Source organism: Ostrea edulis, chromosome 5 (assembly GCF_947568905.1).
Source record: "Ostrea edulis chromosome 5, xbOstEdul1.1, whole genome shotgun sequence".
NCBI lineage: Eukaryota > Metazoa > Mollusca > Bivalvia > Ostreida > Ostreidae > Ostrea > Ostrea edulis.
In genome coordinates, this window is record NC_079168.1 from 33,431,474 (window position 1) to 33,457,852 (window position 26,379).

General features: G+C 34.6%; 2 protein-coding genes across 7 annotated transcripts in view; one reads left to right on the plus strand and one right to left on the minus strand.

The window, feature by feature from the left end:
• The first annotated feature begins 3,710 nt into the window (after nucleotides 1-3,710).
• Nucleotides 3,711-16,148, plus strand: LOC125651772 (gamma-glutamyl hydrolase-like). Of its 3 annotated transcripts, none has more exons than XM_048880527.2 (10): nucleotides 3,711-3,889; nucleotides 6,307-6,414; nucleotides 8,989-9,103; nucleotides 9,319-9,375; nucleotides 9,622-9,706; nucleotides 10,580-10,721; nucleotides 10,838-10,944; nucleotides 11,695-11,788; nucleotides 13,306-13,443; nucleotides 15,485-16,148. In XM_048880527.2, the coding sequence occupies exons 2-10, from the start codon at nucleotides 6,336-6,338 to the stop codon at nucleotides 15,625-15,627; spliced, it is 960 nt and encodes a 319-aa protein (XP_048736484.1). In that variant the 5' UTR covers nucleotides 3,711-3,889; nucleotides 6,307-6,335; the 3' UTR covers nucleotides 15,628-16,148. The 3 variants fall into 3 exon arrangements, with proteins under 3 accessions (XP_048736484.1, XP_056021815.1, XP_048736485.1); XM_056165840.1 differs by lacking the exon at nucleotides 15,485-16,148 and adding an exon at nucleotides 12,953-13,035 and having other exon boundaries at nucleotides 3,732-3,889; XM_048880528.2 differs by lacking the exon at nucleotides 3,711-3,889 and adding an exon at nucleotides 4,495-4,555.
• Nucleotides 16,149-20,102: 3,954 nt separating this feature from the next.
• The window catches only part of LOC125649148 (C-myc promoter-binding protein-like), a 57,665-nt gene continuing 51,388 nt past the window's right edge, over nucleotides 20,103-26,379 (minus strand). For 3 of the 4 annotated variants that reach the window (XM_056165844.1, XM_056165841.1, XM_056165843.1), the window contains 4 exons: nucleotides 26,196-26,298; nucleotides 26,013-26,070; nucleotides 25,103-25,275; nucleotides 20,103-24,038 (listed from right to left, as the gene is read on the minus strand). In XM_056165844.1, coding sequence (XP_056021819.1) covers nucleotides 23,902-24,038; nucleotides 25,103-25,275; nucleotides 26,013-26,070; nucleotides 26,196-26,298 — 471 coding nt within the window. In that variant the 3' untranslated portion in view covers nucleotides 20,103-23,901. The remainder of the gene's footprint in view (nucleotides 24,039-25,102; nucleotides 25,276-26,012; nucleotides 26,071-26,195; nucleotides 26,299-26,379) is intronic. The other variant, XM_056165842.1, reaches the window with a different exon arrangement.

Sequence of the window (26,379 nt, forward strand, 5' to 3'; positions counted from 1 at the left end):
CATTTATTAAAAAGTAATATGGAACATTGTTATTATTGGACAATTTTCGTAAAGTTCGAGATGTGAATCCCAATTCTAGTTCCATCATAATGCCAGGGAGCCACGTTTAAACAAAGAATCAAGACAACTGTCTCTGTATGTTGTTTGATTGGATCCGTCTATTTTGTAAAGTGTATTTTCAAAAACCCGAACCAATGTCTTCTCTATATTCGTTACGGTTTGAAAATCATTTGCGCCCAATTCAAATAATTGTTTTGTTTTTAACATATTTTATCGATCAAATCAAAAAGATTGGGAACCAGTTCCAACGTGCGATATATAGATTTGTGCCTTAGCTTTGTATGAATCGTGTTGATGAATCGCTTCCCAAAAGAAAAATATGATGGTGGGCCTGTGATTTCTCCTGTTATATTGTTGTGGAGTGAATTGAAGGAGATGGCTTCTCTGGCTTCTACATTTGATAAATTCCGATGCGGAATCAGATACACCCGAGTTTTTCAATAACTCGTCTGCATCTTGCAACAAAGAGTTTGTCTTTGTTTCGTGTATTATAACGGAACACATTTTTATGTTTATTTGGAATAATATAATTCAAGTAGTCCGCGATATTACCATTGCAAATTTTGAGCATGGTAGTCACTTATGCACTATCACGTCTACTTTGTAAAGTTTGTCAGCCGATTTTTGAATCAAATTTTTGAAAGGATTCTCTAGATGCAAATATCGAAAGGCCAGTAACAATTCTAGCTGCATATAATTTACGTTGTAAGCTTTGCAGTATCGTGAACAGAGCAACCATCCAAAACAAATGAAGCATATTTTAAAGTAGGTCTAATAAATGCTATGTACACATTTTTTACAGATGTTACCTACCAATTTTGAAGTTGCGTATTTTTAAAGCCAAATTTTTATAAGGTTTGTCTACTATAGACCCGATGTATAAAGACCATCTGAGGTGTGTGACAGAATTAAGCCTAAATAACGATAGATTGGAGCACACTCCAGCCCATCACCTTCAAAAATAGTATTGGTAGAACAGGGTTGTCTTTCTTTGAAAAATAAACAACTTTAGTAGTCTTGAATGGATTGAATTTGATTAACAATTTATTTGACTATGTTTCTAAAGTAAGTAAATCATGAGTAAGCTCATATTCAATATCTAGTGCGCCCTCTGTTAGAATTCTCATGGACATGAATTGTGACCCTTTGTTAGCTGACCTGTTTTTATATTAATGAAATTAATGAAGCAGTGTTTATTTTTTAAAACAATTTCCTGCTGTAGCCTTTAACTTGACATTTAGATATATCGACGTCGTTTTATCTATCAACAATAATCATTTTCATCCATGTGTCGATTCAATATATCCCTGTGAACTCGAAATAAAAGACACCATTGAGTCCACATGCACATATCTGCTTCGTTAACTTGGATTATTGAAAGTAGACATTAACGGCAAACTAACAACTCAACTTCATGACAAACGAGATGATTTCAACTTCTCCATCGTCAACTTCCCGTATCTATGTAGCAATATTCCATTATCACCTGCATATGGTGTTTATGTCTCTCAATTGATTCGATACGCAAGAGCTTGTTCATCGTATGATTAGTTTTTAAATCGATTCATGCTACTGACAAACAAGTCGATGTTACAGGTATTTCGACAGTCTTTTTTAAAGTCAGCATTTCGCAAATTATATGGTCGTTATTATGATCAACATGTAGTTTGTTAAATGCTGTCTAACTTGTTTTATTGCGATAGTTATGTCGTTCTTGGCACTCTGTTTCTAATTTGACTCAAGGAAGTTGTGTAAGCACCCAATGAGACTAATAACACGAAAGAACAGAAAACCACCCGTGAAAGAATTTGTAGAATGTGCGACATGAATTGTGTGAAAGGTGAGATTCATTCACTGATAGAATGTCCCTTACATAAAGGTGATATACATGCATTTGATATAACTAAAAATAATAATAATAATTCTATGGTTTCGAAATCAAATGCTTTACTGGTGATTACCAAACACGAGGCGTACATCATAAATTAACATCATATAGATCTAGGCTACTAGTATATATGTAATAGTGTGGGTTGTATAGGTATATAAACAACTCAACACCAATGGTAGGGTTCTATCAGAGTTTGTATTCTTTTCTAATCAACTCTGAAATATATAACAAGAATATCACATATAATATATATCATGAATTAAAACATATAGTATAAAAATATCAACAAAGAAAACTCATTTGCTCAGCACAGTTTACAACCAAGAGTTATTCCCCTTAATAGTGCTTATAAAGATATATTTGACTATTGATTACTATATGGTATAAATAATAAATAGATTTATCTTACTCGACTATTGCACTTAATTAATCATAGATTAAATAATCAACCTGATAATAATATTCAGAACTTATCATAATGCAAAGAATATACAAAAAAAAAATGCAATGTCATACCTATGTGTGACACAGAGCCAAATTTCTGGTCAGGTCCAGAATATTCTATATGCTGGTAATAAATATATATAGAAATAATGAAATATCAAATACTTGTGTGAAACTAATGTTACATTACTTATTCACACAAGGAAATCATAGAAAGTAAAAATAGCTGAATACTACTCGAACACTCTGACATTCACACATAACATATTTAAACTACTACATTTGATTCAATCATGATTTATAGTTTTAATATACATTCATACTGATATACATTTTACTCTTTAGTTGTAATTGATAACTTAAAGATAATGTAAAAATGCATATGATCACTCTTACTCAATTACCATCATAGAAAATGCATAAAATCTAACTATTCAGCAAATGTATTAATTCAAAGTAAGCACATGTACTTTGAATTATATATGATCATAAAAACTCAAAAGAAAGTCATATTTACTTACAGTCAAATTATACTAGGAAAATCTTCTGGAAAATCTTCTAGAAAACACTTCTATACTCTTAGAAGACAATTCAAAATGTGAACAATAGTAAAGAGAGGGAACTTAGACAACCATTGAAATTGGAGAGTTCTATATTCTATAAATATTTACATGGTGCTATTACTGACCATTATGATCTCATAATCTATAAATAACTTTAGAGATATTTGCATATACTATTAAGTTGTACATAAAATAAATTAAAAGTAAAGACAACTTTTGTCATGTACTAATCTTCATAATCTAAATAATGAAATAATATATTTACTTTAGAAAAATATCACCCTGTCACATATATAACATAATACACATTTTCAGATTAACCACAATTGTTCTGATTTCTCAATCCAGTGTACCTTAGATTAAAACACTCATTCAAATATTGACAAAATTGTTTTGTGAATGTATAATTTTCAGGATTCATGAGACTTTTTATGGAATTTGCATTCAAATCACCCAAATGTTTTTTTTAAAGGGCTTATTTTGGACTTTAGGGGTATGCAAGACGTTGTTGACATGTATTAGAAATATTTTCAGCAAAAAAAAAAAATAAAAATCAACTCTGATGTAATATTGTCTTCATGGTGTACTTTCTGTCTGTCCTCACAATTTGTGTCACTTAACATGTTTTATCATATCTCTCTCTCTCTCTCTCTCTCTCTCTCTCTCTCTCTCTCTCTCTCTCTCAGATGTGATCGAAAATACCCAGACTATCATTTCATAGCATCGAAACACTTGTAGAAAGACTTATTATCATACCAAATCACGTAGTTTACTTTCGCTTTCGTTTTGTTGTTTTGATTGGTCGTAAGTTCCGAGTTCTTTGCCCCAAATAATGACCTGACAGGAGAAATAGTTTAGACAGATGTGTTGAAAGTACAGTTCCTTATCAGAATATTTTTTTCCATGCGGCTTTGTAACTCTCCGTTCTTAGGTAAAGTACGGTTGAATATTATTTATTGTAGACGTAGTTGTATTAGATTTTACCAGATAACCGGTCACATTCACCTGACCACCACTGAAGACAGATCTACAAGATAAATTCTTCTGGTCAAATGAGACCTGGTGTGAGTAATTATTCACAGATATCTGAATTTTAATCAATAAATAGAAATAAGTAAAAAACTATATCTATATATGTATTTATATACAATGACAATGATTTATTTGCAAAAGCACAATAACAATTACTGGCAAAGGCACATATTATAGATTGTATCATAGAAACAATAATATTCAAAATACATATAGATATTGGCTTTTTTTTCTTCTTATTTCTATTCATGTCTATTTATTGATTAAAATTCAGATACCTGTGAATTATTACACTATTGCGTGTTTAGGGAATGACTTATTCAAGTTACTGCTGAGTATCATCCTAAACTGAAACTTACCATATCAACAACTTGGAATTTTATAATGTATTATAAAACAGATAAATTTGTCAGGTGAATGTTTTAAAAATTGTATATTTCGTGAGAATTCCCATTGATAACATTTTAAATGGTTTGTGTGTGCGCACACACACCTCTCCATTTCTAACTTAATTACTCAATATAAAGGCTGAGCAGGAAGTATTTCTCTTAAAATGGCTGAGCAGGTATTATTCTTTTCAATTACATGATTGTATGAAAGAATATTTTAAGGAAACTTTGTTACAAACAAAACTTAAACATTTTATGCTGGTTATTGTGATGAGATTGATATATTAATGAGAGGGTATCAGGAGAACTCGTACCCAGGAGAACTTGTACCCAGGAGAACCCATACCCAGGAGAACTTGTACCCAGAAATTTGGGTACGAGTTCTCCTGGGGAAAAACTTTGTTATTCTAACAAATAGAAATGTGGGTACGAGTTCTCCTAAAGAAAAACTTGTCAATTGTATTATAAAAATCTGAGTACGAGTTCTCCCAGAGAAAAACTTTGTAATTTCTGTCATAAAAATCTGGATACGAGTTCTCCTGGAGAAAAAACTTTGTCATTTTATCTGATAAATCTGGGTACGAGTTCTCCCAGAGAAAAACTTAGTCATTTTTGTCATAAAATTATGGGTACAAGTTCTCCTGAAGATTTTTTTTTTTATGAAAATCTAGGTACGAGTTCTCCTGGAGAAAAAAAAATTAATCATTTTATTAAATGGATTCGCCTAGAGAAAAACTATGTCTTTTTTGTCATATAAATTCTGGTAAAGAGTTCTAGAGAAAAAGTTTGTCATTATATAGTAATCAAAATTTTGATACAAGTTTATCCATTAAGAATTGTACCATTTTAGGTATTGGAATCTGGGCACAAAATCGAGGATTTCATACATTATATACATAATTTACTATGAACATGCCTTTCAATTGAATAAAAAAAGTAAATTAAACACCAATTTTAAATCAGCGACATTGTATTTTTATAGCGTATCTCTATTCTCCGGCACATGGAGGAGAACTTGTACCCAATGCAGATTTATATGACTAAATGACAAATTTTTTCTCCAGGAGAACTCGTACCCAGATTTTTATAATACAATTGACAAGTTTTTTCTTTAGGAGAACTCGTACCAACATTTCTATTTGATAAAATGACAAAGTTTTTCTCCAGGAGAATTCGTACCCAGATATTGAAGGGTACGACTTTTCCAGGAGAACCGTACCCAAATTTCTGGGTTCAAGTTTTCCTGGGTACGGGTTCTCCTGGGTACGAGTTCTCCAGAAGTCGATGAGAGCATGTCTTGGAGGGAAGTTATAGTGTATACTGAGTATAATGAGTATAGACATAATATTTTGTTTGAGGTATATTGTTGGCTGTGATACTAATAGTGGATATTGATAGATCCAATTATATTGTGGTAAGAATGCTGAAATTACAATGTACAGTGGATTTATGCTTATTTTGTATTGTAAACAACCCTCGACTCTCTCTTCCCCTCTGTGATGTTTACATACAATTATGCAGTATATTGATGAGAGGAAGCTCAGGTAAACATCCTGCTGGATATATTCCTTATCAAGATCTAAATCAAATATTCATTTGTTTATAACCTTTTTGACCTATCTTAAAATGCTGCATCAATTCAACAAATTTATTGATATTTCCAACTCTGAAGATATTGATTTTTTTTAACTGCAAAATGTTTTCCAGATTTTGTGTGTGTGTTAATTGACTTAAATTTTGTACAGATATGGTCTATAAAGAAAAGTATTCCATTCATTAAATGTAGCTTATGATACACACAAACAAACTGATAGAATCCCCCCCCCCCCCCCCCCGTATACCTAACCATCAGTCAAAATAACGAGTCTCAGAAGGCGAAACAAGCAACGTTTGAATCTAGGCATGATTTGATGATTTTTATTTTCAGCATGTTTGAAGTGACATTCTGAAGAAGAGATGTTGATTGTGTTAGGAATTCTCCTACAAGTGGCTGTTCTATCAAAAGGGTTTCCAGTCAATAACAGACCTATCATTGGTATGTTTTAATCACTGGCTATACATGCACTTCTAACTAAAATTTAGATTGTGTATTGAAAGGAAATTTTATTTTACAAAATTTCACTAATATGAAATAAAAGATTAAAAGAGAAATGAACCATGAATGCACCTGTGAATGTGTTTCTTCTGAAACCAATTAAGTTTTATGTATTTAAGTATGATTAAGGTGAAATATCCTTATTACAATCACTCATTACCTTTCTCCATTTTAATGCTTAGTCATATAAACCTTCATCATACAGAAGGTCAAAGTTAGAGGGGATATGCTCTAATGAAAAGTATGCTGGCGTGAAGCATTGCTGTTCATACCCTCATGTATTTTCAAAAATAACATTTATTTTTTTATATTTTAATTACTTTCATGGGTGTCCGGGTAGCGCAGAGGTAGCGTTCTCGCTTTTCACCGCTGGGACCCGAATTCGATCTCCATGATCGACAGTGGTTGTATGTGAGTGGGTATGGCGGTCGCCAGCTCGGACACGTGGGTTTCCTCTGGGTACTCCGGTTTCCTCACACATAAATGACCCCCTAGCGCAAACATCTGTGCATCAAAGCTAGGACCCCATTGGAAATAACCTTTCGAGCTTTCATGGGTTATCCTTGGTATTTATGTATGTTTGTTTGTATGTATGTATATACCGAATAAACATTTTATTTTATTTATTGATTCTGTTGGAATAAAACAGTCTGTCACATACTACATTAATCAAGACTCCTACACACATTGTTCACATTCATGAGGAAATGCCAAACATTTCAATTGGTAAAGATATCGAAGGTAAAAACATCGGAAATATAAACATATTTATGTGTTCTAGGATTTGTAGATGGTGGATGTCCCAGTTCAGGGGGATGAATGCTCCTCTCTCCCAAGTAATTAGTTCACCTGAGCTGAAACCTCTGTCTGTAAACTTTTTACATTTTTGACTTCTTCTTCAGAACCACAGAGCCAATTTCAACTAAACTTGGTAAAAAGTATCCTTGGGTGAAGGGATTTCAGGTTTGTTCAAATAAAGGGACATGCCCCCTTCAAACCGGAGATAATCACAAAAATGCAAAAATAGGGTCACCGATCGATGGGGTCATTTAAAAATCTTCTTATCAAGAACCACTGGGCCAGAAGAGCTGAAATTTACATGAAAGCTTCCTGACATACAATTGTAGTGCAGATTCAAGTTTGTTAAAACCATGACCCAGGTGGTAGGTTGGGGCCACAATAGGGGATCAAATATTTACATGTGAATATATTGGGAAAAATCTTTGAAAATCTTCTTCTCAAGTACCACGGGGCCAGGAAAGTATGATTTTACATGAAAGCTTTCTTACATAGTGCAGATTCAAGTTTGTTAAAATCATGCCCCCCCCCCCCCCCCCCCCCCCCCCCCCCTCAGAAAGAAGTTTACATTTACATGAAAGCTTCCTGACATGGTGCAAATTTAAGTTTGTAAAAATCCCCACCGCCACCCCCTCCCCCCCGGGAAAGGTAGGTTGGGGCCACTTTAGGGATCAAAGTTTAATTTTACATGCAGAAATCTTTAGATATTGGCCAAGGTGACTCAGGTGAGTGATGTGGCCCATGGGCCTCACATATTGTTTCACATATATAGTTATACTATACAAAATTAAATTTTAGCAAGACACAAATTTTGTGATTTTTACATGAAAATGGGTATATATACATGTATTGTATATGTAAATATATTTAGCGAGAGCTAATTTTAGCAACTTTATAGTTCCAGTTTAGGTAATTATTGCCTCTGACATGGACTAAATTGTTGGCAATATTCAATTTTAGTGACCCCATCACTCATGCTAATGAATTAAATCCTTGCTAAAAATTCTGCTTATACGGTATATACATTAAGTTTCACATACTAAGCATTACACATCATTTTTATACCCCCCGCAACAAGTTGTGGGGGGGGGGGGGGATATACTGGAATCGGGTTGTCCGTCTGTCTGTCCGTCCGTCCGTCCGTCTGTAGACGCAATGGTTTCCGAGCTCTAAAGCATTATCCTTTCCACCTACCGTCACCATATCATATATATGGACTACCCATGGGATGAAGATGTTCCCTATCGATTTTGGGGTCAAAAGGTCAAAGGTCAAGCTGGACATCGAAGTAGCAATATGGTTTCCAGGCTCTAAAGCATTATCCTTTCCACCTACAGTCACCATATCATATATATGGACTACCCATGGGATGAAGATGTTCCCTATCGATTTTGGGGTCAAAAGGTCAAAGGTCAAGCTGGACATCGAAGTAGCAATATGGTTTCCAGGCTCTAAAGCATTATCCTTTCCACCTACAGTCACCATATCATATATATGGACTACCCATGGGATGAAGATGTTCCCTATCAATTTTGCGGTCAAAAGGTCACGTGCACTGGACATCGAAGTAGCAATATGGTTCGGTTTGTCATGCCATTTGTTTTTTACACTCAGAAAAGAGGTAGTTTATACCTATTACTAACACCCTTTGGGAGATTGGGGTAAGCGGGGGGTATTCTTAGTGAGCATTGCTCACAGTACCTCTTGTTTGTACAGGTGTACTGGCACAAGAATCATTTAAAGGGGCACCTGCTGCAACCTACATTCCTACTCCGTACATCAAGTGGCTGGAATCAGCAGGGGCCAGAGTAGTCCCCGTCAGATTATTCAGGTGGGAAAAGGAGACAGGTTCTTAGATTTTCAATTCTCTTCATTAATGCATAAAATTCAATTTAATTTATATCACAGATTTGTATTCCATATGATTTTTCAAAAAGTTATGTTGTAGAGATACTTGTATTAATAAACAAACAGAAATTGTAATGTGTTTGATATTATATAATAAAATACATATATTTAACTTTCTACTTTCTGTTTTAATTTTAGGGAAAATGATGCAAAAGCAGTGTCTTACTACAAGAATTTATTCGGGTTTATAAATGGGTAGGCTAGAGTTTACCTTTCTTCATTTGATTAACTGTATTATTTGATTGTAGTAGACATTGTTTGATTGAAATGTAAATGTATGCAAGCAGAGATAAAGCAATTTAAAAGAGAAAAGTAGTAAAATTAAACAGTCAACTGAGAAGTGTGTTAGATCATTGTTGAAAGTACAATGCATATATATCAGATTTTGCATGTATTTTTCCCACTTTATTTTGCATTGATTTTTTTTGTTTGCTTTTGAAGCATTTTATTTCCTGGAGGTGGGGTGGACATTCTGAAATCACAATTTGCAAAGACAGCCATGATCTTCTATGACCTCGCCATTACAGTATGTTTAAGTAATTACTACAGCTGTACTGAATTCACTCTGTTGTCCGTGAAGCATTGTGACACTGAAGGATTGCCAAGTCCAACATCTGTTCATCTGTCTCTCCGTTCATATGTCACAGCCTAGCTAGACCTTTGTAATTGCAAAGGAATGATAGGACTTTAATATTTGTCATATTCATTTAATATCTTATTTTACAATTGCCCATGAATAGTCAATAGTGATGCCATCTCAGACAGCTAGCACAACAGATATTTCACGTTTGACATACCTCCATTGATCATTCTATCAGACATTATATCTGTAATGATACATGTATAAGATTGGCTAGTTTTCATTGGTTCACACATATAGGATACATGGCTGAGGATTATACACTAAAACCATCGTTATACTCTGTGATATTTTATTTGTACTTATTTCAGCATCTGTAAAATTTGATGCATCTTAAAGATCCGAATTGGATGCACTATTTGTGGTACCCATGATTTACCACTCGTTCTGTGTTTAGTAATGGATGAATGGAGATTTTCATTAACACTCTTGCTTCACGACTGCCAAAGGATCAAGCCAGAATATGAATCTCACTAAAATAAGTACATGTATAGTATTCATCAAGTTGTAAACAATCAACCTACACAATGTGGTTATTACATTTTTGAGGTATTAGATCAGCCTGTCAGAAATGAGGGTGTACGTGGTAGATGAAAAAAAAAATGGGATGGGACTTCACAAAATCTGAAAAATATGTTTTTAAAAGAGTTTTACTTAGCTCTCTCCCTTTTGGTATTGCTTTCAATACTATAATAGCTAAAATAAGGGTTTGTTGCTTCATATGGATATTATTTGATTCTACACATATCTGCATTTCAGGAAAAGAATAAATGTGGTGACCTATTTCCTATCTGGGGCACTTGTCAAGGCTTTGAGTTGATATCTGCTTTAGTTTCCAAGCAGAATTTGTTAACATCTGTGGATGCAGAGAACCTTCCTTTGCCATTGAATTTTACACCAGGTGATTTAACCATCTTCCACATGAAAAGTTTTTAAATGAGATTTTGATATAGCAGTTTTCAGATACCCTAATATAGATGTAGCACTGTATGATAATTCTCTTTATCTGATAATTAGAAGCTGCAAGAAGTTCCATGTTTGGGAGTTTACCTGAGGATGTGTACAAACCATTGAAGACAGAAAATGTTACAGCCAACTACCATCACTGGGGCTTAACTCCAACCGTATGTACAGGCAACTACCATCACTGGGGCTTAACTCTAACCATATGTACAGGCAACTACCATCACTGGGGCTTAACTCTAACCATATGTACAGGCAACTACCATCACTGGGCCCTTACTCTAACCGTGTGTACAGGCAAACTCTCATCACTGGGGCTTAACTCCAACCGTATGTACAGGCAAACTCTCATTACTGGGGCTTAACTCCAACCGTATGTACAGGCAAACTCTCTCAGTCTATACTTAGTTATAGGGAATTCCTTGTTGTAACACTTTAACACTACACACAATCAAACTCTCTCTCTCTATAAATTTGTTTATAGGGAATCTCTTGTTAAAACATTAGTGGGGCTCACTGGTCACTAAAGGGTTAGGGAACAAACACTCTTACAATAAACTTGGTTATAGGGAATTCCTTGTAATATCATTGGGACGTAACTTTAACCGTGTGTACAGTCAAATCCTCACTTAAACTCAGTTATAAGGAATTCCTTGTGTAACATGAAGCCGGATTTTAACAATGTGTACAGTCAAATCCTCTCACTTTAAGTTAGGTTTAGGGAATTCATAGTTTTGATATTGTAATTTTTACTCAAATGAAGGGCATGCATGTTTAAATTTACTGAATTCTCAGTGGAAACGAATAATTCATAATGCGCTTATCTCTTTTGTATTCCACAACACTGTATATGGCAGAAATTCTGATTTGATGCTCTAAGTCTGTAAAAGTTTGTTTACCTTGTATTACAGAATTTCTCCCAGAATAAAGATTTAAGAAGTGTCATGAAAGTTCTATCAACAAATACCGACAGAAATGGGAAAGAATTTATATCCTCAATGGAAGGTAAGGCTTATTCCTTGAATATAGCAGAAGTACCATCAAGTACAGAGGGATGGATGAATATTGTTTAACGTCCCTCTCGAGAATATTTCACTCATATGGAGACGTCACTACTACCGGTGAAGGGCTGCAAAATTTAGGCCTATGCTTGGCGCTTACGGCCTTGGAGCAGGGAGGGATCTTTATCGTGCCACACCTGATGTGATACTGGGCCTCAGCTTTTTGCGATCTCATCCGAAGGACCACCCCATTTAGTTGCCTCTTAAAACAAGCAAGGGGTACTGAGGACCTATTCTAATTCAGATCCCTAATGGATTAGAAAGATTGAAGAACGCATCACTTTACTGATATATATAAACTACAGCACTATATGATATATTTACATTAACTGAATATTTCTCTTATATTTGTAGGACTCCAAAGTGCGATGGTCTTCGCCAAACCCCGATGGTCTGCGCTAAACCCCGATGGTGTGACACGCCAAAGTGCGATGGTGTGACACGCCGAAATCCATTGGTTTGTAAACGACACGGTGTTTTGATACAGACTGAACTAACCGTGTGTTGTTTCACCAAAATATCAGTGCAAAATCCATATACAAAAAATAAGAATAAGAACTTATTTCATTATCATCTCGTTGTCGTGTTATTAAATACAACATTTTCCAACGTGAAATCGTATAGAATGTTTTGTATCATAGCATACCCCCAGGAATCTTTAATGCGTCTACTTTAAGTAATAAATGATCATGAATTAAAGAGTGTTTGGGCGAAGTAGATGTAGTTCGACAACAAATGTACTTTGTCGTTCTCACTATCCTCAACAGTGTAAACCTTGCCATTGCTGTTGTCCGTGTTGCATTTCTTCGGTTTTATTTTGAAAGACGTTAAGAATGATGTCACAATGACATGACGTCACAAACGTTACTGAACCCCGCACCATCAGACTTTGGCGACCGTAACGTTGACAAACCATCGCACTTTGGTGTATACCATCACACTTTGGCGTAACCATCGCACTTTGGAGCAACCATCGCATTTTAGAGTCTTACATATTTGTAGCGCAGAGTCTTACATATATATTTAAAATTGACATTGTTTTCATCATAAACAATGAACATGATGAATACATGTTTGTTGCACACTAGTTCGATCTGGGTTTTTTTAGTACCACCTGTCTGCATAGTCATTACCAAATATGGAGGATCATCAAGGTCAAAGGATGCATCATCCGGGGCTGTTCTGTATAAAGTAACAAAATGGTCAACAATATATATCTTAGTACTTAAAACTAGTTTACATTTTTAAGAAATAAATAAAAATATAGATATAAACAATAAAATGTTTTTCCTTTTTGTTGCATTGGGTGATGAAGGTATAGCAATCATTGCAGAAAAAAATTGCATTACCCGCTAATGCGGGTTATGAATTTTTTCTACAATGCTTAATTCATCACCCAAAAAACAACAAAAAAAGCATTTCATTGTCTAAATGTTCATTCAGTTGACCTTCATTTCACAGCCTATAGGTACCCAGTGTATGCTGTTCAGTGGCACCCAGAAAAGAATAATTTTGTGTGGATGGCAAAAGAGAACATAGACCACGATGCACATGCTGTCAGAGTTTCTCAGTATTTCGCAGACTTCTTCGTAGCTCAAGGTAAATCTGTTATACAACCCCTGTGTTGTAAATACACGTCCATTTATCAATTTTCCAAGACTGGTATGTTTGTGTACTGAATTTAATCGGCTGATGGAAAAACTCACTTACATGTAATCCTCTATTTATTCATTTGAAATGATATTCTCTATTTCTTATTTTTCACCCCATCCGAGTGTCATAGTTTTATAATTGGTAACTTATTTTCTGATCCATTAATCACTTTTATCATTTCAGCTATACCAATCCATGAATAAAAAATAAAGATGCAAGTTTTAGAAATATGAATTATTCATGACCTTTTATTTACTGGAATGACATGCACTCTTATTGGTTGAAATAATTCTTACTGTACTTCAGGAATCAAATTCAGGGCATGTAGTTTATTGGTTTGTCCGTCTCTCCATGACCAAAAACTTTAACCATAGTCATGTCTTTTACACCGTAATAGATAGAGATTTCATATTTGGTATGTGTATTCCTTGTGGAAGACCTTTCCATTGATACAAAATCTTTGACCTTATGACCTTAACATTGACCTTTGACCTGGTTCCACTTTGTTGTAAACTGGATGCATCAGTGTCTCACAAACACATCTGTTTCATGATTAAAGTGGTAAGGTAAAACAAAATCACAGACCCACAAAGTTTGTGAGAGGGGCATTCATCTCTAACCCGTCTTGTGTCCAAATCATAAACTTATTGTATAAGTGTAATCGAAAAGCATGTGATGACCTTCATCCAGGAGACAATATCAAGGTCACAGACTCTGATAAATTTATATGTGTAATTGAAAAGCATGTGATGACCTGCATGCAGGGGACAATATCAAGGTCACAGACTCTGATAACTGAACTGCAGGGATTGTAGATGTTCAAATGTTTAATTGTATACAAAGAAGTTTCTATTAAAAGTAGAAACTGGATTGAAATGCAGTCTGAGATGCTAGTTCATTTTTCTTTTGATAATACATGCAATTTTGTTTTGATTCAATAGTTTCTTGTGTGAGGGTATACAATCTCGTTTATCAGAATACCTTGTTTATATCAATTTATAATGATCGATTCAAAGAATATTTCTGTAGATGTCATTGCTTTTAACATATATACATGTATGGAGCACCAAATTAACATAAACTCAAGTAATTGAAGATATCTTCAATTATTTGAAGATATCATCAATTCAATTATTGCTCTCTTTAATTGAATTAATACACGCATTAAATCATATATTGCTCTCATCAAATGAATTAATGCGCGCTTCAATTCAATTATTGCTCTCATCAATTCATTTGATGAGAGCATCAATTTAGTAGAAATATTGCTCGCACTAATTAATTTAGAGCTCGGTATGAATAATTTGATGATCTCTTTAATTCCATTGAAGATATCTTTAAATCATTTACAATGCTTTTGTATAAGGAATTAATGCGCGCATCAATTCTTTTAAAGAGAGCAACAATTCAATTCAAGATATCATTAATTCAATTGTGGATATGTTGAATTGAAGATATCTTTAATTATATAGTTTCTCACTCTAAAACAATTATTGCTCTCTTCAAATGAATTAAAGATATCATTAATTCAATTGAAGAGAGCAATAATTGAATTAATTTGCGCATTAAATCAATTATTGCTCTCATCGAATGAATTAATGCGCGCATCAATTCAATTGTTGCTCTCATCAATTTTATTAATGCACGCATTATATCAATTAATTTGCTCTCTTCAATGGAATTGTAGCGCACATCAATTCAGTTGTTGATATCATGAATTCATTTGAAGATATCATTAATTCAATTAGTGCGCATCAATTCGGCTGAAGAATTAATGCTATCATCAATTCAATTAATGCGCGCAATAATTCAGAATTGAAGATATCATTAATTATTTGAAGAGATCTTTAATTCAATTGTTGCGCGCATCAAATGAATTGATGATATCTTCAAATAATTGAAGATATTTTCAATTATTTGAGTTTATGTTAATTTGGCGCTCCATATACATGTATGTTGTAAAATTATCTACTTTATTTCTTTTCAGCTCGAAAAAGCAAGCACAGATTTCCAGATGTTCCATCTGAAAACCAAGCAGTTATCAACAATTATCATCCAGTTTTTGATAAGAAGACATCCTTGGAGAATTATTTCTTCGAGTTCTTAAATGAAACAGCAATTAATATATAATAAATAGACTTGCTGTGCAGTGATTATTGAACCCCATATCTGTTAAGTTAGCATTTATTTAAAAATAACACAATACATGCACTTCATCTTGAATAAGAGGTAGGGGCCATAAAACTTTACAATATGTATTCTAGCACTATTTTTACCCTCATCCTTTTCCTCTCAGTCAAGAGGGGTGTACTTTTATGTGATATTAATCATTTTTATCCCCTCACAATTCGTTGCGAGAGGGGATATAGTGTAGTGGAGAATTGCATGCATGATTAGATTTATCTTTCTTGGTGCGTGGAATGTTGTGTGTCTTTAACAACTGGTGGTGTTTCGTCTGGCACCGGTTCTTGTCTATCTATCTGGCTTGCTGCAGCCGGTCACAGTTTTTGTAACCCTACATAATTTTCAGCTTTTCATAAGAATTCTATTAACTCGTAAATTCAGGTAAACCATTTGATTCTCCACTGCATTTCTTCCTGTTATCATTGTTACTTTTTATTTTGGTCATAAATCTTATTTTGGAACTTATATCAATTTTTCTGTTATTCTTTTGAGTCATGGTCAATTTCTCATAACAACTTGGGTATTTCAGGTTATCCTTGTTACAATTAGTAACAGGCTCGTTCGTGTGTGGGTATGTGTGTGTAATACTGAGCTTGTAGACACTCTACAGACCTTGGTTTGTGTGTGTGTAACACTGAGCTTGTAGACTCTACAGACCATGGTTTGTGTGTGTGTGTAACACTGAGCTTGTAAACACTCTACAGACCACGGTTTGTGTTTGCGTGTAATACTGAGCTTGTAGACATTCTAAAGACCACGGTTTGTGTGTGTGTAATACTGAGCTTGTAGACACTCTACAGACCATGGTTTGTGTGTGTGTAACACTGAGCTTGTAGACACTCTACAGACCACGGTTTGTGTGTGTGTAACACTGAGCTTGTAAACACTCTACAGACCACGGTTTGTGTGTGTGTAACACTGAACTTGTAGACACTCTAAAGACCATGGTTTGTGTGTGCGTGTAATACTGAGCTTGTAAACACTCTACAGACCACGGTTTGTGTGTGTGTGTAATACTTATGGAGCGCCAAATTAACATAAACTCAAATAATTGAAGATATCTTCAATTATTTGAAGATATCATCAATTCATTTGATGCGCGCAACAATTGAATTAAAGATCTCTTCAAATAATTAATGATATCTTCAATTCTGAATTATTGCGCGCATTAATTGAATTGATGAGAGCATTAATTCTTCAGCTGATTTGATGCGCGCTTTAATTGAATTAATGATTTCTTCAAATGAATTAATGATATCAACAATTGAATTGATGCGCGCTACAATTCAATTGAAGAGAGCAATAATTGATATAATGCGTGCATTAAATCAATTGATGAGAGCAATATTTGAATTATGCGCGCATTAATTCATTTGATGAGAGCAATAATTGATTTAATGCGCGCATTAATTCAATTATTGCTCTCTTCAATTGAATTAATGATATCTTTAATTCATTTGAAGAGAGCAATAATTCTTTTGGAGAGAGCAACTATATAATTAAAGATATCTTCAATTCAACATATCCACAATTGAATTAATGATATCTTTAATTGAATTGTTGCTCTCTTTAAAAGAATTGATGCGCGCATTAATTCCTTCTACAAAAGCATTGTAAATGATTTAAAGATATCTTCAATTGAATTAAAGAGATCATCAAATTATTTATACCGAGCTCTAAATTAATTATTGCGAGCAATATTTCTACTAAATTGATGCTCTCATCAAATGAATTGAAGAGAGCAATAATTGAATTAATGCGCGCATCAAATCTATTATTGCTCTCATTAATTGAATTAATGTGCGCATCAATTGAATTGAAGAGAGCAATAATTGAATTAATGCGCGCATTAAATCAATTATTGCTCGCATTAATTCAATTGATGCGCGCATTAACTCTATTGATGAGAGCAATAATTGAATTGAAGCGCGCATTAATTCATTTGATGAGAGCAATAATTGATTTAATGCACGCATTAATTCAATTAAAGAGAGCAATAATTGAATTGATATCTTCAAATAATTGAAGATATCTTCAATTATTTGAGTTTATGTTAATTTGGCGCTCCATAAATACTGAACTTGTAAACACTCTACAGACCACGGTTTGTGTGTGTGTGTGTGTGTAATACTGAGCTTGTAGACATTCTAAAGACCACGGTTTGTGTGTGTGTGTAATACTGAGCTTGTAGGCACTCTACAGATCACGGTTTGTGTGTGTGTAATACTGAGCTTGTAGACACTCTACAGACCACGGTTTGTGTGTGTGTAATACTGAGCTTGTAGACTCTTCAGACCACGGTTTGTGTGTGTGTAACACTGAGCTTGTAGACACTCTACAGACCACGGTTTGTGTGCATGTGTAACACTGAGCTTGTAGACACTCTACAGACCATGGTTTGTGTGCGTGTGTAACACTGAGCTTGTAAACACCCTACAGACCACGGTTTGTGTGTGTGTAATACTGAGCTTGTAGACACTCTACAGACCACGGTTTGTGTGTGTGTAATACTGAGCTTGTAGACTCTTCAGACCACGGTTTGTGTGTGTGTAACACTGAGCTTGTAGACACTCTACAGACCACGGTTTGTGTGTGTGTGTAACACTGAGCTTGTAGACACTCTACAGACCACGGTTTGTGTGTGTGTGTAACACTGAGCTTGTAGACACTCTACAGACCACGGTTTGTGTGTGTGTAATACTGAGCTTGTAGACACTCTACAGACCACGGTTTGTGTGTGTGTGTAACACTGAGCTTGTAAACACTCTACAGACCACGGTTTGTGTGCGTGTGTAATACTGAGCTTGTAAACACTCTACAGACCACGGTTTGTGTGTGTGTAATACTGAGCTTGTAGACTACAGACCACGGTTTGTGTGTGTGTGTAATACTGAGTTTGTAGACACTCTACAGGTCACAATTTATGCTCGATTGATTTGATTCTTCTGAATTGCATGTTGCTTTGTAATTAAGAGAGAAAGAACCCCATTGATTTTAGGGTTAAAATTCAAGGTCATTATGGGACTATAGAAAAAGATGGTAGACACTTTACAGGCTTTTCTTGATTGATTTGATACTTCACATGTAGCTTCGTTATTAAGAGAGGGAGAACCCTATTGATTTTTGGAGTCAAAAGTCTGGTCACTATGGGACTTCATAGCAAAGTCAGATCACTATGGGACTTCATAGCAAAGTCAGGTCACTATGGGACTTCATAGCAAAGTCAGGTCACTATGGGACTTCTTAGCAAAAGTCAGATCACTATGGGACTTCATAGCAAAAGTCAGATCACTATGGGACTTCATAGCAAAGTCAGGTCACTATGGGACTTCTTAGCAAAAGCTTGTAGACATTCATTGCAAAGGGATACATCCCGCCTTGTGTAGCTTGGTTTTTGTTTTTGTTTTTTTACCATGAATGTTTTGAATGAATGGAATCATTATAAAATGTTATACCTTTATTTGAGCGACAATGTGAAAACAAAATTAACTTTCCTCACCATAAATTCATAGAGGTAACAACACGGGAGACCTAAACACATGGGCAAAGGGAGCAAGGAAATGTGAGGGAAAGCCAAGGAAGTAAGGAAATGTGAGGGAAAGCCAAGGAAGTGAGGAAATGTGAGGGAAAGCCAAGGAAGTAGGGGAAAGCCAAGGAAGTAAGGGAATGTGAGGGAAAGCCAAGGAAGTAAGGGAATATGAGAGAAAGCCAAGGAAGTAAGGAAATGTGAGGGAAAGCCAAGGAAGTAAGGAAATGTGAGGGAAAGCAAAGGAAGTAAGGGAAAGCCAAGGAAGTAAGGGAATGTGGAAGCACACACTTTCAACACCCCGTTTCCTGGAATTCCTCACCCTCACCTTGCTCTCATGACCACATGTGCATGCTTCCCTAGAGGCCAGCATGTGCCCAGCACGACATATTTCACACATAACAATAGTGTGTAGAGGACCTGTTTATGTCCAGTATATTGAGATCAGCTGCGACATAAAACTGATCGCGCACACGTATTCACTTTCACTACCGGCCGTGGTAGAGCGTTCGCTTTGTAACCGGGAGGTCGTGAGTTTGAGCCTCGCTCGTGCCATGGCCGTGTCAAACCTAAGACATTAACACAAGTAGTGATTGTTTCTTTGCCAAACACTCGGCATTAGAAGTGAGAATTAGTCTTTCAGCTATGACCTTATAAACGGAGGCGCCGTGTCATTGTGGGCATTGGCCCGATAAAGAACCCTCACTGCTACGGCTCTGAGCAACAGATATAGGTCGTGATACTGCCTACAGCTAGTGACATCTCAATACGGGTGAAAAATTCTCAACAGGACAGAAAGCAATCAATTGATCACTTTTGGATGTGCTAGCAAGACTGAATTTTTTTTACTACAATACAAAATTATTTCTTAAGAAAACTAAAAGATGAAGAATCCTTTCTTGAATTCACCCTATATCTTATTTTATTCACCTGTCAATATTTCAAACATAAAATATGTACAATATACAACCAACTAAATTAAATATGTCTTATCTACATTCTTGGAGCCCATTTTATTTCAAACTAAGCAACAGCACACAAATTAATACGTACATTTAATGAGCATTTCAAATTTAGCACTTTCTACCTTTACAGAACAGGTGCAGTATCTACAAGTTCATCAATGTTAATTATGCCTCAGGCAGTATGATTCAATCCATACACCTACAAGTTCCTATATGTACATCAAATTGCACTTGTATACTGGGTACATTTACATGTATATAATTACAAAATCTCCTCTGGTCCTCAAGGAAACTCACACAATCTACATGTGCACCTCCATACATGGGGTTAAAAATTCTGAAAGTTAACTTTTGAAATCCCTATGTTCTAATTATCCAAATGTTTTCTAAAAAGAGAAAGGAAGATCTCTATACTGAAGGAAGATGCAGGAGCTATAAAAAATTTGGAACTATTCAAGTGCATTTGCTGCAGAAAACTTTACATTATTGTTTGATGCAATGTCCAGCATATGCAGGTGTACCAAGTTAAGATCACAACATGTACACTGTATGGGTATAATAATAGGGTCGAGATGTACACATGTAACAATAATGGGTGGGGGCACATTTTTTACAATAAACATTCTGTTATATTTGCAAGAAAAGTCCGCTTTTTATATACACTGGGAAATGTATGGTTGAACCCATGATCTGAATCCTCAGACTGAAGTTGAGCAAAAAAACAAAACTACCCCATTTACTGCTTATCTAAGCTTGTCAGGAAGTTTCAGACATTCGCGACGTCATCGTACTCTGATAATTTTGTTCCCATTGTTTGTAAATTGTAAGGGGTTGTATCAGCAGTTCTCGGTCTCACAGAGGACTCGATATGACTGATAAATTCCAATACCAAATGATATCGCACAGTATATCAGAAAAAATGGGGCCATTTATTTTGTATCATGATAAAATACAAAATTTTAATACATGATTGTATATTGCAATATATTGTTATCCCAGTTTATTACAAATTTTGATATTTTTTTCCTATATTAATATATTCTTTTACTGATCCAAAAAGTCCCACACTGTAAATGCCCAGGGACATCTGCATACACAGAACTTGATGGGTGTATACATCTGTATAGAAATGATAATGAACACTTAGTCAGTATATGAAACTGTAAGTGATATATGTGCTTCTAGAATTAGTCTAAAATTAATTGGTCATACAAAATTTTTAAATATGTAATAAAAAGGTTAACTGAATGTCGGGATTTAAACATATCCCGGTTGTTATGCAAGAGTGGACTACACTATAAGCTCAGGTGGTCCCATCTCCTGATATTCAGTCCCCACTGATATACAGTGGTTGTATAACTCCTTCAACAGTTGAAACATGTGTACAGTCTTTAAAAAACCATAACCTTTGGCTTGTATTTCATAGGTACAAATTAGTTTCACATGCTTAATTACATAAGGGAATCCTAGTGCTCAACACAAATCTCCATGAAAAACGTGTACATACACGGTATCCATATCAAATGACACAATCTAACCATCAAAAAAAAAAAAATGTATTTCTGTGACACCCATGACCTTTCCAACAAAGCAAGATGTAAAAAAAAAAAAAAATTAATCAAGACAGGATCCTCGTCATAATTCCGACTCATTAAAATTCTTCCATTTTACAAGCTGTGGGTCGTACACACTTACACTATGAGGTCTGATCAAGTTGAATTACAGGGGAATGTATTTGTTGGTGGAATCTTCAGCACAGTAAAATATAAATTTATTTGTTCAAATGAAAAAGTTATATCAAAAGACTTTATGTCTCTAGTAGAACAAAATCATTGCAAGATTAGATTTTCGAGATGATGGGAAGGAATCCTACATATTGTCCTAGGCAAGGAAAACAGAATACCAACACGATACTTGAAATAGCTACCCATCTGGATGTCCTACACCTATTATTTTTTTTAAAAGAAACAATCAATTTGTTTTTCCTATTATCATGTTCATATTGAAAAATAGGGACAAACTTTATAACATATACTGCCTCCAAGTGTGTGTGCATGTGTGAAAAAATATTATGAATTATTTAAGTTTTTGCTTGCAAAATATTGCAAGTCAACATCATCTATAAGACAAGAATTCATGGGTGCTGTCTTGAAACATAAGCAATATCTGAACTCGGGTTGAAAACAATGAGAGGTCTTGACAAGCTTAGTCCTCTATCCAGTTTTCTTACCATTGCCAAAATATCTCATATATTTCTAGACAATAACCATATATTCTACATGTGCATGTATTTTGAATACATGTATGTATTTTGGAAACAGAAGAATTTAAGAATCAAAATTAAAAGGCTCTTATACCTGTACACAAAAAACTTAATATGGGGAATATCTAACTTCAAAAAGACATTCGGGGATAAACCTTGGTGTTAATATCTAACTTCATAAAGACATTCGGGGATAAACCTTGGTGTTAATATCTAACTTCATAAAGATATTTGGGGATAAACCTTGGTGTTAAAATTCCACAACAGTAACCAATTGCTTGCAACTTTCAATGATGAGGAAAAATACAAGTTTTTGAACGATAAACTTGTATTTGACTTTAATATGCAAATTAGCAATTTAATTGTGACTTTTTACAATGCTTGAAATGATAATAATCCTGAATACAGTGTAAATGTAATCAGTTTCATATATTTACATTTCCAATGTTTTTGCCTTCAATTTTCTTTATCAATTGAAATGATAGTCATTTCCTCATGAATGTGAATGATGTGCATATAAATCATTATAAATATATATGTAGTACCACTGTTTTAATGTCTGGGAATTCTCCCGACGGAAATGAAAACAGAATGCAAAATTAAAAATTCAATTTCATTTTAGAAAATAAATTAGGTATGAACAGCAAAGCTTCGCATTGGCATACTTTTCATTAAGCGCTAATACACTTAATGAAGTAAGCAGGCGAAAAGCTTGGCAGTTCATACCCTTGTGTACAGGTACATTTCAAAAATAAAATTTATTTCTTCAATGAACTGTAAAAGATTTTATGAAGTAGTGGTACAATCTCACATATAGATCAGGAAGTTTAACACAGAGAAGCTAGACAGATGACAGTTCAATAAAAAATCAACTGTGTGTTTCAATAGCAGTGAATACATGTGTACACAGTGGATGCACATGATAGTGAAATAATAAATATGACCATTTGTCAAACTATATATGAACATTAATAATTTCCAAGTCAAATTTATTCAGCACATTCCAAGTTAAATTAGCAAAGACCAATAATAATCCTAGGCTTGAGTACCATACAAAAACAAATATTTAACATAATACACTCACACCAGAAAATTGAGCAAACAGCAAACTTTTTTTTTAGACTAATACACCATAAGGAAATTTTACATCCTAATAAAATTTGCTCACTTTGTCAATCAATTGTTACATAATTATATACATTAAAAAATTACACATATTCCACCAGTCGATCTGCAATGATTTCTCATGAACACATTTCAAAATAATTGTACAATTAATGAGAATGTCTATGACCTTGTAAAGATCACACACTGTTAACATATTCATATAACACCTCCCCCCTTTCACCTATCCCTCAAATCTCACATCAAAAGTATGAGTACATGCATGTGGAAGAATTTTCTGACATGATTCATTCATGGTCAATGATGTCCTCTGCCTTCTCCACAGTTATACGTACAATTAATTACACCTCTAAATCCCCAAACACTTTCCTGCACCAGATGATCCGAGTCTTTCTTGGGCGGTCGTCTCGCTGAGTGCGTTTGATTTCCATATGTGACAATTTGTTAAAAGCTTGTCGGTATTCTCGATCAAATGCATCTGTTAAACATAAATAAAAGATACATATAGAGAAGTTCAGTCCCTTAAAACACTAACAAAGGACACTATATTCACTAATACAGGCGTGTGGTAGTCTCCATAGCGTAGGAGACGGGGGTCAACAACTAAAATCCCCGAAATCAATTCACTAGAAAAAGCATGTACACGTACATTTAAATCAATTGTGTATCTTTTTGTGAAGCTGTTTTAGAAATCAGGTAATTTTATGCGTATTATTTTGAGGATTTGATGTTTGTATCTTTAGTATACTGTAAAACACTTTGGTGTACTTTTTCAGTTAAGGCGCTATATAAAAGTATTTTTAATATCATTTATTATGTACTGTATGAAGCTAATAACTAGAAAACTGACTTGGTAAGGAAGATTCACCACAACAAAACATGAGTAATACTTTGTATATTAATCTGATGACAAACAGCTGAATACACAGATAGAAGTTATGATCACCAAGTGAAAGGTCAAGGTCACACAGCTGACCTTCAGTCTAAATTTAAAACCTATGACAAAACCATAAATGCCTCTCCCAAGGACCATAACTCTGCCAATATTTAACCGAATGGAGACATCTACATGTTTTATACTTGGCTTGTATACTCTTATGATATATCTATATCTTATTTCAATGACTGAGATAATGAGCGGAAATTTTTGAAGTCCAAGGGGCATAACTCTGCCACGAATTATCTGACCAGAACCAGACTTGCGAAATTTCAATTCAAAATGTTCATGTATGACCGAGATAACGAGTGGAAACTAGGAATTGTATACATGGGACATAACTCTGCCAAAAAGATTGTAAATATGTTTATGATCGATGTAGCTAAGCAATGCCATTGTGTGTAAGGTTTTGCTAAAATAAGAAAATATCTTTTCATCCAATATCATACATGTACATAGATGAAGTGCTACCTCATAAATACGCTAACAGCAGGTTATGCAGCTTTAATTGTGTCATACTCTGAATATGCTAAATTTAGTATATTCTCAAATCTGTTCATTTTTAAACTTTAAGAATACTTGTAGAGATATTTTGTTTATTTTACCATGATCAATGTTTTCCTTTCCACAAGATGTAAATGCCAGGAATACAATGTCTCTGTACATGCTTCTGTGACGACTCTTTCTCAAGCGAAGCCTTCGACGACAGTTCATAACTAGTTTGATAGGGGTCAAGAGGTCATTACACATAATGCTCTCTATGATCTGGTGGAGAATTCTACAAGTAATAAACACAGCACACTCATAACCATAAGTCACAAACAGCTCCTATACATGTAGTTCTTACCTGAATTTCAGTAATTCGAATTTCTAGCATTATACATGTATGTATCTCTTGTGGTAGTGTATGTGGAATAAAACAAGGGGCCCACAGGCGTTATTGGTCACCTGAGTATTAGTTAAAAGTAACACTAGTCCCATGGGCTATGAAATCCAGAAAAAATTTCCTGTTCTGAATATCTAAGCTAAATCTTAAGATTCAGCAACAGTATAAAAAACAAGATTTAATTGCCCTTGAAAGTGCCTATACTGATGAAAGGCTTTACATAACATATACAACATTAACAAAATATGACTAATTTGAACCCGTCCTCGAGTCAAAACCCTGAGGTTGTGAAATAGATCATTTTGGTAGAGGCCTTTCAGTTCTACATCACTATGCATTTAGTTTTTCTTACACATGTGTGGTTGTAGAGAGGATTTTTGGTCAATTTTTGGCAGTCCTGCCCCTAAGCCCCCTGGGGTGCAGGAGTTCTGAAATTTATAATTTATGTTCTCCTTAATTGTCCCAAAGATGCTTCATACCAAATTTGAAAAGAATTGGAAAAGTACTTATCAAGAAGTTAAAAATGTTCAATTGTTAATGGACGATTACAGACGCAGATCAATTACAATAAGTCCCCTGAATGTACTCAGATGACCTAAAAACTTCAGAAATATTTGATAAAAACTTACGCCCTGTTAAATGGTTGAGCCTCTGTAATCAAGGCATCTACTGTGTGGGAACTTCGACCTATCAAATAAAAAATTCTAATTTGCATTAATGGACTGATAAATGTAAAGTTGTATACCACATAACTCAATCAAAATAAAACATGGTATGTAGAAATAAAATTTCTATCTGGTGTAAGTTTTCACCTTCATTCCAGGACCTGTACATAGGGAGACCCACTTCCTCGTGGATCCGGATGTTGTCCCACTGGGGTCGGATCAAAACATGTTTACTACTATATAGTCCGATCTGAAAATAGCATTTGACGTTAACCACTATATACATGTACCTCTATTATAAAAATACATGTAATCACATTCACTCCTTCAA